Consider the following 12076-nt stretch of genomic DNA (forward strand, 5'->3'; position numbering starts at 1 on the left):
ATTGCTAAAGTGGTCCTTCACACTGTTTGGCTGAGCAGCAACTAGCACTCTCCCAAACAACTCCCAGACATGGTTTGGTCACTGGCATGGGCCAGGAAGCATTCCTGGTAGTATGAACATGGGCCTTTCCATGCCAGTTGGCTGCAGGGGTAGAGAACAGGCTCAGACACATTTTATTTTGTAGCTTTTGTACAGCTTGTATACCCCATTCAAACCTCGTTTTGATTTTAGCAAGTTGTATTTTAGAAATAATGGGTATGTATGAGTAATATATACAGGTATATATAAAGGCAATACATTAAGCTTAGGTTAGTCTACATTAATTAATCTGTGAACTGAAGTGAGCATGGTGTCAGCCCAGTATGACTTTCACCATCCCATGCCCAGTTAGAGATACCGCTTCTCTGTACACTCAGCCAGTCATCTCTCTATTACCAAAGACCTGAGCTGTGTGAGAGGAGTTAATCCACACTACAGGATTTAGAAACCACATAAAGCTCCCTGCTAGAGATAACAAGGGTCATATAGATGCAGGTTGCTCATTTTCATAAGGGTTTCTTGTTAGGTTATGAGAATAGAGAGGGCCCCCTAAAGAAGCCTGTGCCCAAGGATACGTACAGTACAAGATAACAAAACCTGAGCTACCTCTGAGTGAACTAGTTTTGATCATAAAACTCCTTCTCAGACAAGGAGTGGGACTGCAGCCCTCCTGTGGGACTACTGTTTTAGTTAGAGGGGAAAAAAGTTCACAGTTACTGCAGAGGATTTCCTAAGTGGCTGCTGCAGGTTGCTGTTGCTAACCTGCCCTTTAGACTTGGTGTATGAGGTAATGCATGTGGCAAAACCTGACCAGTGATTTCCCCACTCCTTCTGACAAAAACTGTGGGAGATTATGTTGAGAAATTATATTAAGAAATGGTAATGTCCATGAGGGGGCATTCAGAATTCAGCAGAAGTGACAGTGCAATTCCCCATGCTTTCACTATGCACTCTCTGTGTGGTATAGTCCAGAAAGCAGCTTGATGGTGGCTTTTTATATCTTGGATGGTGCAATAACCATTCCTTTAGTGACAAAAGTTATCTATTCAGCTGAATGACTTTCTAAAGAGACAGAGCACCAATTAAGTGTATCACTGTAGCCTTTCTTATTTTGGAAAGTGAGCAGTTTTAAGCACTTGTTTGATGTCAGGCAAGTGCTAGATAATTTAGGGAAACAAAAGACAGATTACATCACCAAATATAATTCTGTCTCTAGCTACATAAAAGGATCTAGATAAACACCAGATCTATGCACCAGATTCACACTGAGACTCCTTAATTTTATCATCAGAGTTTACATTTTGACAGCTTATTTCACATTCCAGCCTCATTTCAAAGCACACAATTGGAGTCAAAATTAGCTGAATGCAGTTCAACATGAAGTGATTTTTTTTCCTCTCTCCCCCCTCACTAGATTATGCAAGACCTAATAGGCTGTATTTCAGGTTTTGAAATTGTAGAATTGCAAGAGGAAACTCTAAATCTTCCAGGAAACTCTTACACTGCATCCATCTCAAACTAACCTATACCACTTTTTCATTTCACACTTCTTACAGAGCCACACAATAGCTGTTTGTTACTGAAGAAAGCAGTACATAGCAGCACACTGCATTTTACTTATTTTCTCTCTTTTGCCTTTTCTTTATAGTATGGAGTCCTGAGTCAAGAAGGTAACTAGGCTTTATTTTAGTAAAGCACTCAGCTGCATGTTTAACTTAATCTTGAAGTATGTGATCCCCCAGTGAAACCACTCATGTGATATGTGGCCTTTAGGGCCTTGCTGAAACAAAGTCTTCTTGAACACTGGAAAAATTATCTAAGCTTAAAAAAAGAATTAGCCTGTTAGAGTGCTGCCATCTAGTTAGATGAGTGTATACAACAAATCCATTTACAGTGCTTGCCATATCTCACTGCCCAGTACACTGAGCTACCTGCAGAAGGTCTTCAGGGACAATCACTAATAGCTATTCAAAGGGATCTATTGAACCAGTTCCTTTGGGTTTGTAAAAACATAAGGATATAAAGAAAAGTAATTAAACCGAACATAACAGCCCTGGAAATTTTGGGATCCTGCAAAACATTAGCTAATTTCTGCTGAACTTTTGTTTTGTCTGGGTTTTATATTCTGATGTATGTGGATGCATGACACTGTGTAAATTCTTTATTTTCTGGTTGGGAAGTGTGCTTTCCTATAATGCGTTATTTTAATATTATCAGTTAAGACCAAATAATTCCTAAAACAAATTACTCTCTTATTGTAGAAGTAAGATGGGTTTAGGAGTTAATAAATTTGCTGTTTACTTTAACAAGTCAAGTATCTGGTCTTAATTTTTAATTACCTCGCACTTGTTTAGCAACCCAGTTTCTTGCAGCCTCGACCAGATGCTTTGGATTCTTCCAGCGTGTTCGGGGTGATTAGCATAGTTCCCACACATACACTGGTGCTTCAGCATCAGACTGTCATACACAACACCTTCAGCACAAAGCACAATAAGAAACAAATGAAACAAAAGCAAGTTATACTGCTCCCTGTAAGGCATATTTTAGCAAAACTGGATTTTATTTGACAATTAGAGCAAGATGAAAATCCCAGAATAACAGAATCATTTAGGTTGGAAAAGACCTCAGAGATCATTGAGTCCAATCTTTGACCTATCTCCACCTTGTCAACTAGACCAGGCCACTGATTACCATGAATAGCTGTTTCTTGAAGACTCCAGGGATGGTGACTCCACCACCTCCCTGGGAAGCCCATTCCAATGCCTGACAACCCTTCCTGTCAGGAAGTTCTTCCTGATGTCCAGCCTGAACCTGAACCTCCCCTGAGACAGCCTGAGGCCGTGTCCTCATGTCCTGTTGCTGGTTGTCTGGGAGAAGAGACTGACCTCACCTGGTTACAGCCTCCTCTCAGGAGTTGTAGAGAGCAATAAGGTGTCCCCTGAGCCTCCTTTGCTCCAGGTTAAACACCCCCAGCTCACTCAGCTGCTCCTTATAGGAGTCACTCTCTAGACCCTTCACCAGCTTTGTTGCCCTTCTCTGGACCTAAATTTTTCTTTCCTTTGTGAGACTCTGAATTTTGATTTATGAGGTGAATCTTGTGATACCAATAAAGCAAAAATTAATTCTCAAGAAATTATATTAATAAATACAATTAACTGTAGAGAAGAAGGGGAATTGGGTGGTAGCTTGTTAAAGCTTTTATGGCTAGAAAAAGAACCAGTCGTATTACTGAATCACTTGTTTTCTCTAGTGGGTAAGGTTAGTTAAACCTTTTAACCTATATACAACAAGAGAATATTATGTATAGCAGTGTTAAGAATATAATTTAGAGAAACCTTTTAAAATAAATTATGAAATGGCAATGCCATTCTGCAGTTGTACTGCTTAACTAATACTATATTAATTCCAGATCTCAAAGCATATCAAACGAATGTTTCAGAGAGTTGAAACAGTGGCAGCCAGAGTCCTTTTTCATTAAAAAGAAAAGTTCCACCCGCTACTCAATTGGGATCAAATCCTGTTTGACTGCAGTGCAAGGTACCTTTTGAATTTTCTATGGTCATTTATGCAAGGACAGAACAGCTTTATATGAAACAACTATCAATATCACATTGCTCTGTAGCTGTGTATTGGGAGCAAAAGAGAAATTTTAGTGAGTAGGCTCAAGCTAAATTCAATTTTCAAGGCTTTCAAACCAAGTCTGAAACACTGAAAAATTATTTTCTGTATTTACTTGTTCTTTGCATTTCCCGTAGACATGTCTGGAACAAAAATTACTGTCCTTTACCCCTATGTGGACCATTTTCATTTGGGAAACATTTGGCTTTTTCTTTCCCTTACAGTTGAAAAGGACTCAAATTAACAATTTCTCCAAGCTGCAATACTTGGCACTCAAAACATCTTTCTTATGTGCCACCACTACTGGGGATGCCAACACAATTCTGGGAAAATTGTGTTAGCCTGCTACTGAAAAGTCAACCAGTTAAGAAAATACAAAATTAAAGTCCAGATTCAACAAAATGCTCAATACTACCCTTACTCAGCAAAGTCCTGTAATGGGTATTTAACATCAATAAAGTCTTTAAAAGCTCTGCTAGATAAGAGCCTGTATACATTGTGGGTGATTCAAAGTTAAGGTTCTGAGATAATTCAGTTAGAAGCCAGCCAGAAGTTATGCTGCTCTAGAAATATTTATGCTGCCATATTTCTTAGCTCATGCACTTTAGAACTGATCCTTTGGGATCTTGCTATTTAAGCCAAAATGATAATACACTTAAGCATACAGAGAACGCAAATATAATATCTAAGTGAAGTATGGCTAAGTTTATGCTCAATGATTATCTAGCAAACATAATAGTTCATTAGCAATACATTTTTGTATTTACTTTCTTGTTCTGTTTTCTTTTAAAGAAAAAAAGAACCAGTGAAAACCTGGAGCTAATAAGCTAATGCAGCTTAAAATATCTGCTGGCATTGTCAAAGCAGTTAATAATTTCCTTTCTCTGCAGTTCCTTGCTGCTCTATCATCAGGTCTTGTAAGTTATTTGGAAGTATGCACACAAATTAGTGCATGCTCACATACCTCACTATCCTTTTCTTGGCACTCACAGTTTTAACTTCTACAGTCTTTTGCCTACTCAGCTTGTCCAGTTTGGCAGTGGCCATTATACCAACAGATAAGAAAACATTTCCTCCCATCCCCGTGACCAACAGGGAGGGTGTTTAGGTGCTAAATGTACAGGCATCGGGATTTTCAGAAACTTTCAGGCAGAATAGGCTGTTATATAGAATGGATTTGGATAGAAACACTTGTTAAATGTTAAGAAAAATTAGCTGAAAGTTGAAAGTATCTTCTACCTGCCATTCTTTCAACTAATTTTTTATTCTTAGTATTTGAATAGTCCAAATAGCAGGTAATAGAAATAATATATATAGATATGACTATGTTTCTGTTATACAGGATCGGGTGCAATAATGACACATTTTGCTTACTTGTATCAAGGTTGCAACCAATTTTGAAGTGAAACACTGAAACTCTGTATTCAGGATGCCTCCTCTGGTTGACATAAACCTCCTTTTCTTAGCACTTTTCCAGAAATAGAATATAACTAGAAATTTAATTTTTTTTGCATTTATTGTATCAAGTTATTTTTTCTGAATCAAAAATCAGTTTAATAAGGTCAGGTCAGTATTGCATGGCAGAAGCATCTGCTCCAAACTTTTAAATACCAAGATATTCACACCACTGAGTGTAAAATTTGTTTCTAGAAGGAATAATTGACTTAAGAAAAGACTGAAATATATGTTTTCATTTATTGCAGGCATTTAAATTGATTTAGGATGTGCAAGTGATTCAGATGTGTGGCTGCTGGTCATACAGCACATGTGCTTGGTACAATACCAGAATGCAGCAGTAGAGATTACTGCTAAAAATAGCCCGTAGGATTTCCCTAACAGGACTCAGCCAATATCTCCCCACCCCCACAAAAAAAAAAAAAAAAAAAGAAGAGAGGGAGACAACTGTTTTCAATTGCAGACTGCTGTGAAATATTAATAAAAGATGGTTATTCTGTCTCTCCAGAACAAATGCCTACAGCCAGATTCTGCTCTCAGATTCCTTGTGTAAATCTGAGCAGCTCCACTGAGACTGGTGGATTTATTCTGGATTTACACCAATATTACTGAGGTCAGAATGTAGCCCTGAAGACAGATGGGAATGGTGCCACCACTGAACCATACAATGATAGGGGACACAGGACAAAAGAAACTGAATTCACATTAAGTCAGTAAAAACCAAGATTTTCCTGGTGGGGACTCCCTAGCACTCATTCATTTCCAAAATACTTTATTCAGGTCAGTTTCTTTTAATAATATTTTTAACAGAGGGGAGAGCAAGAGACCTAAAAATCACTGGCTAGCAGCATGCTTTGAAGAAGATTAATTGCCCTGGAGAACAACAGTACCAATAGGAAAACCCAAGGGAAGAATATCTAATAAATTATTCCAACAAAAAATCTGAACTAAATAATGTCAAATATTCTGTAAACTGCCTAAATGAAAATTAAGTAGACTTTATATTTTTTCACCTTTAACTCATTATCTTGTGCATATACTGTGTATATATTGTTTAACTCTCACAACAATCATCATTCTGATTCCCTTCAGATATTTGGCTAAAAGCGTTTTTCTCATGACTCACAAAAATAGAGGCTCATTTTGATGCCCTTATAATAATCTGCTGCAACAGTTTTCCTTCTAACTTTTTTGTCTTCCAAGAATATATTGTCTTTAAATAGGAAAAAAACCCAAACCTAACAGTAAATAATAAATCAAGCAGAGACATGTTATTACATTAATTTCTAGAGTGAATTTGCCCTTGCTATATGGTGGACTGGATTTTCTCCCATTCCACACATCCATTCCTTCCTTCCATGCTTTTACAAATGGTAGTGTTGCAACTGCTGTGGACAATGTCTGGTTGCATCTTGTGCTCTCTTAAGGGAGAAAATCATAGAACTATAGGATAGGTCAGGTTGCCAGGGACCTCCAGAGGGTTGTAGTCCAACTCTGCTCAGAACAGGTCAGCACTCTGATCAGACCGTGTTCCTCAGGACTTTCATCCTAAAGGATTTTCTAAGGGCCATATAAGAATAAATAAAAACTGGGTCTGAATTTCTTTCTTTCCACTGATGGATGAATAAATGCTAGGGCACCATCCAGATCCAGGAAATAGTATGCACAGATAAAGCCATTCCATACCATAACATCCCATATGTTAATAATACACAGATTGATTTTTTTTTTATTTCACAGAAACTGTATTAGAACTGTTGATGTTGCAAAGTCTCTGTTCATTGTCACTCCAAAGGTGTCAATCTCATAACATAAAAAATAGCTCTATTTTCGATGTACTCAAAAACTGGAGTGATAAAGGTTATATATGTAAGTCTGTAAGCCTAGACACATGTCAGGGAAAGAGATTTCTTTAAGCAGAAAGGCTTAACTGTGAGTGCAGAGTTCATCTTGCGTGTGGGACCTGGTCTATCAGCCAGGGGGTTCTGGCTATTAGCATAGGTACAGCTTGCAAACAGGTACAGCACCACATTGTCTCCAGCTGGTACCTAGAGGATATAAAAGAGCTGAGGGTGCAGAGCAGAAGTGGAGAAGCAGAAGCATAAAGTTGTAGGGCAGATGAAAATAGGAGGATTTTTTTTTTCCAGTAATGAGTAGAGATTATTATGTTGAAAGAGCAGTGGAGGGGAAAAAAAGATTCAATAAAACAAGAAACAAGGATTCAAGAAAAGATGTTTCATATTTTGAAAAAGGAATTCAGTGAAGGACTGAGAATCTCACTTGCAATAAGTTGGCTTTTTTTCCTCTTTCTTTCTTTCTTTCGTTCTTTCATTCTTTCTTTCTTTTTCTTTCCCTCTCTCTTTCTCTCTTTCTTTCTAGCTTTCTCTCTCTCTCTCTCTCTCTCTCTCTTTCCACTGGTGTTGTTCATGGAGCAATGCTTTACTAAAAGGGTAAGATTCAACTCTCTGCCTAATTTGGCTGTTGGCATTTGCATTACTGAACTGATCAGGTTTCTTTGTGTCTTTCTTTCTTGAGCCCTTTATGCCAGGGATGTCCCATTCCCATCACAGTCCCATTCAGTGTTTGTCCTACAAAATTTCATTCCTTCTCTTATTTTTCCATCTTAGCTTCACACTTTCTTTCTTGATTAGTTCCACTGATGCCAGAAGTCCACAGATCTATGTAACCCCCTCGACCCTACTCCCCTTACCGGGGATTGTAAAAGAAGGTGTCAGTAAACCTTAGCAATCAGGCTGAAGCAGCAGCTTTTACATTTGTAACTCCATTCAACTTTTTCAGTGGAACTGCAGATTTTTGAATGGGACAGTGAAGGTTGCACACAGTGAGCTCACTTTTGGTGTGCTCTGTGAATCTTAGAATGAGCTTACAATGTTCTGGGGACTCTATGAACACAACTAGAAAAACTGTGGTCTAGTTTAAGAATCCTGTCTATACGCAGCTGTTCTTTTTGCAGAAACTCATGGAAAGTGAATTAGTGTGTTTGTTTCTGTACAATGCAAATGTTTGTTATCCAACAAATAATAATACATTTTTGCTTTCCAAGTTCACATTCTAGTTGGAAATATGGGAGAGCACACTGTTTCAGACAGTCCCACACAGTGCCCATTAAATATTTCATCCTACATCAGTCAATGGTCATGGCCTGAAAAGATGCAAACTTCTACCAACTGAAGGAAATAATACTTTTGGCATAAACCCTCATAAACCGTAACTGCAAGTATTTATTTCCCCCCTCCCCCCTTTTTTTTTTCTTGGTGCACAAGGTAAATCTTTGCTTCTGACCATGCTCTAATGTTATACTGAGATTCAGGCTTTTAAAAAGATGGACCCTCATGCAAAGTTAGATTACACGTAATAAGAAATGAAGTTTCTGTGGTCATTTTCCTTCCTTTGGCTGAAAACTTTTGAGGTTCTAATAACTTTGCTTTGGACAGCCCGTGCTCCCTGAGCGACTGGAATGCCCAGGACCTGAGCACAAAACCTGCCTCTGTAGACTCCACGAAACTGTTGAATGACACAGAAGTTGTAGCCAACATCACTTAGTCATGCCTACAGCTTTGCTCTTTCTGTAGAGAAAGTGACCTTGAAGCAGAGACTGACTTGTCAAATGAAGACATTGAGAATTACATTGCAGTTTTCCTCCTTACTGCTTGTCCTCAACTTATTGGTGGTCTCTTTACAAAACAGGCACACAGAGAAAAGAACCAGAGAATAGGGAAATGAAAGAAAAATGACTTAAAGGCACCAAAAATGCACCTGTTTATGTAATGCCAGGGCCAGTCAATGATAATAATTTATGGCTGTGTGAATATTAACCCTGTGATTTATCAGCTGCACTGGTTGTGTTGGTGCCAATATAGCATCATAAAACCGAGGAGCAGTAGGGCTAAAACTGAATGCATTGCTGCAGGAGGTATTTGAGGCATTTAAGTCTGTTGATCCCACATGAACAAATGCATTTGCCCTGCCTATTAAAAGCAGTCTTTAGGGAATCCTACCAGTTGTGTAGACATGCTGGCTGGGCTGGTCCATGTCTGGGTGAGGTAATGTGGAGTCAGTGGGGGAAGATGGAGTCCTGGAAAGTGGTCGATGTTTATCTGATCCTGCCATGCCAACTGTAGCCATCTGAGCCTGGTAGATTTGCAACTGGTGGACATGCCGATGTGCCAGGAACTCCTGTTTCCAAGAAAACAGCACAGTAGAAAGAAATGTGAGATGGGATCAAGTGAAACAGTGAGGGAAACATGTCAACAAATTAAGTTCATTAGGTCAGGGCTGTAATAAACAGTGGGGACCCACACCCCCAAATTGTACCTATGACCCACTCAATAAATCCATTCAACAGATGTTTTCTTGCTGACAGTGCAGGCTACTGACTTTGCTGGAGATTAGGTGATGGCAGGCAACCTGTCAGTTCTCCCTGAGAGGCAAGACAGCTTCACATGCAAAGGCTTATAAAAGACAAAGTTTTTCTATTATATTGAATATAGAAGAGGATGTTAGAACATGCATTTTATGACCCTACACAAATAGAATTTAAATTTTCCCACAGCACTGAAAGTGAAAAGCGATGTTCTTACTACTCAGTACCAAATGTGCTGAGCAACTGTGAGTCAAGTTTCTACAAAGAACTCAGCTCCCAGAGCTCCCTGGAAAGTAGCAATGATTTGCATATAAGTTTTCACAAATGGCTTAGAAATTCAGGAATTGTTACATGAGATCCCACTAAGGATCCATCTTTTTTTGTCATAACTGCTGCCGGCTGTAGGCAGAGGCAAACACTTCAGGGAAATAGGCAGGTGTGAAAAGACTGTAACAGAGTAGAAAGGAAGATTTTCTCCTCTGTTTTGTCAACAGGTGGTCACTTTTGCTGACATGACAAAGGTTAAAACCCTGTGAAGCCATTAGAAACCTTGGCATTCGCTCACTCCATGGAGTAGGATTGCTTCTCAGACCCCTTTCTTTCTGTTTTTCTTTTTTCTATCCTTATAGTCCCAGAACCTCAGCCGAAAGTGGATGCAAGGGAAATATTTTCAAACCACTTAATATGAATTCAGTTGAAATTCACACTTGTGACTTATAACTGCAGGCTCTGTTTATCCTCACCTGGGCTCAATATACATATATGAAGGCATATGTATATATATACATATGGCGCTTTTTTTTTTAATAAACCCAGTAACAATTAGCATTGCTGTGTATTGTTGCTTGGGACAGCAGCTCAGAGGCCTGGCTTGAACAAGAAGGGATTGCTGGCTGCTCAGAGAGGTGAAGCTGAGTTCAGGCTGGGGAAGGCAGGTGGGAGTACCTGGGAGTACCCCAACCCCTTGCGCGCTGCAAAATAAATCGGCAGCTCATGGGATGTGAGAATGTCTACCCTGCGTGTAATAAAAGGGGCCTTTATGCAAACAAGTGCTCATCAATAACAGCTGAAATGAGAATAAATGCTTTAAAAGGCAGCCTCAAAACCCACATTAATATCTAGGGCCGCTACTTGAGTGAAAAGACATAAGGTCATGGGAAGGGTAAATCACCTGGGACTTTGTCATAAGTGACTAAATGAAGAAAGAAAATATGAGTAAGCAAAAAGAGGTTTTACAAGAATTGTCATGTTTTCGAGTCATTGAACCATTTCCCTTCCTTTAAATACAGTTCCCAACTTTTCTTATTGCTTTTTTAATGTACAATGACAGGATAGTGTTACATATTCCAGGAAATATCCTGAGCTATCTGAAGAGGTCTATGTATCCATCTAAGTAATAAAACTTGACATTCAGGATTTTTTTTCCGAAAATCTATTTTTGCATATTTTTGCTAATTATTTTAATTGTGATAAATTTTCAGAAGAGCTATCTTTTTTGCTCCTTGCAGGCATACATATCTTTTGCAACCTTTGCTGGGAGCGTGTGTGATTGGAGACGAGTGAAGAATGCATGGACACTATTGTGTTGAATATTTTCCCTATGGAGAACAGAAGTAGATACATTCCTTTGTGAGAATTTGGCATTCACTTTTTTCAATGCTGGCTTAGTGGTCAATAAAGTAGGCACAGGAGGCATTTTGCTATCTGTGGTGTGATTACTCCCTGCATCCTAGGATCAAGTGGAAGCAGCAGCACTGTCTCTCTGATGCTCATGTATTCACCATCTCCTGCCTACTCTTCTAAACACCCAGCTGAGCAGTTTGGAAGAAGCCAAACTCCTGCCTGCAGGAGCTGTTCATGGCATAGAATGTTGCTGCCATAGAGGAAATCAGCAGAATATTGTTATTTCTGCTGCTGTCCTCAACTTATAAGTTGCCTATAATTAACACAGCTGGTGTCTGTGTAGTTCTTTGAGCAAGGGGATTTCTCATATATCTTTCAATGTTCAGTTTCAATTATCACTAACTATTGATAATTCATTGAGTGTGTTCACTTTTCTGATAATTATTAGAGTACAGAAGACAAAACAGTTTGTTCCCTACTGGAATGCTCTTCAAGCTAGTTAGGGTGCAAGTGGATTGTGGTAGTCTTCATCAAACATTATTACTTAAACATACTTCTTAAAGAACCCTTGGAAATTCAGCTGTCAGTGAGGAGGGATTGATGCTGTTTCTGTTTGGACTTTTCTCAGTGCTGGTTGACTCTGAGCTCTGAGGCTTAGAGCTGCCTTTTCTGCCTTTCTTTTACTCCCAGACATGAACTTCACTTTTGCAATATCTGCACTTATTTTTTTTTTAATGAAGCTGTAAGTTTGCCATTCAGTCAATATCTAAAATATAATCTTTCCAGGTCTCTAATCTCAAAAAGTCAATTTAAGTGGGTTTTTTGTTTGTTTGTTTTGGTGTTTTTGGTTTTGGAGGTTTTTTGCTGGATTGTTTGTTTGTTTTGTGGGCTTGGGGTTTTTTTAGTGTCTTGAAGAAGAAGGAAAAAAAGTCTGGAGCATCACAAAACATAGATAAC

The 12076-nt window shown here is 38.8% G+C and overlaps 1 protein-coding gene across 12 annotated transcripts in view; it reads right to left on the minus strand.

Moving 5' to 3' along the window:
* The window catches only part of HDAC9 (histone deacetylase 9), a 461778-nt gene that overhangs the window by 139759 nt on the left and 309943 nt on the right, over positions 1 to 12076 (minus strand). For all 12 annotated transcript variants that reach the window (XM_048304071.1, XM_048303997.1, XM_048304050.1 and 9 more), the window contains 2 exons: positions 9132 to 9309; positions 2379 to 2512 (listed from right to left, as the gene is read on the minus strand). In XM_048304071.1, coding sequence (XP_048160028.1) covers positions 2379 to 2512; positions 9132 to 9309 — 312 coding nt within the window. The remainder of the gene's footprint in view (positions 1 to 2378; positions 2513 to 9131; positions 9310 to 12076) is intronic.

The sequence above is a fragment of the Corvus hawaiiensis genome, chromosome 1 (genome assembly GCF_020740725.1).
Source record: "Corvus hawaiiensis isolate bCorHaw1 chromosome 1, bCorHaw1.pri.cur, whole genome shotgun sequence".
NCBI lineage: Eukaryota > Metazoa > Chordata > Aves > Passeriformes > Corvidae > Corvus > Corvus hawaiiensis.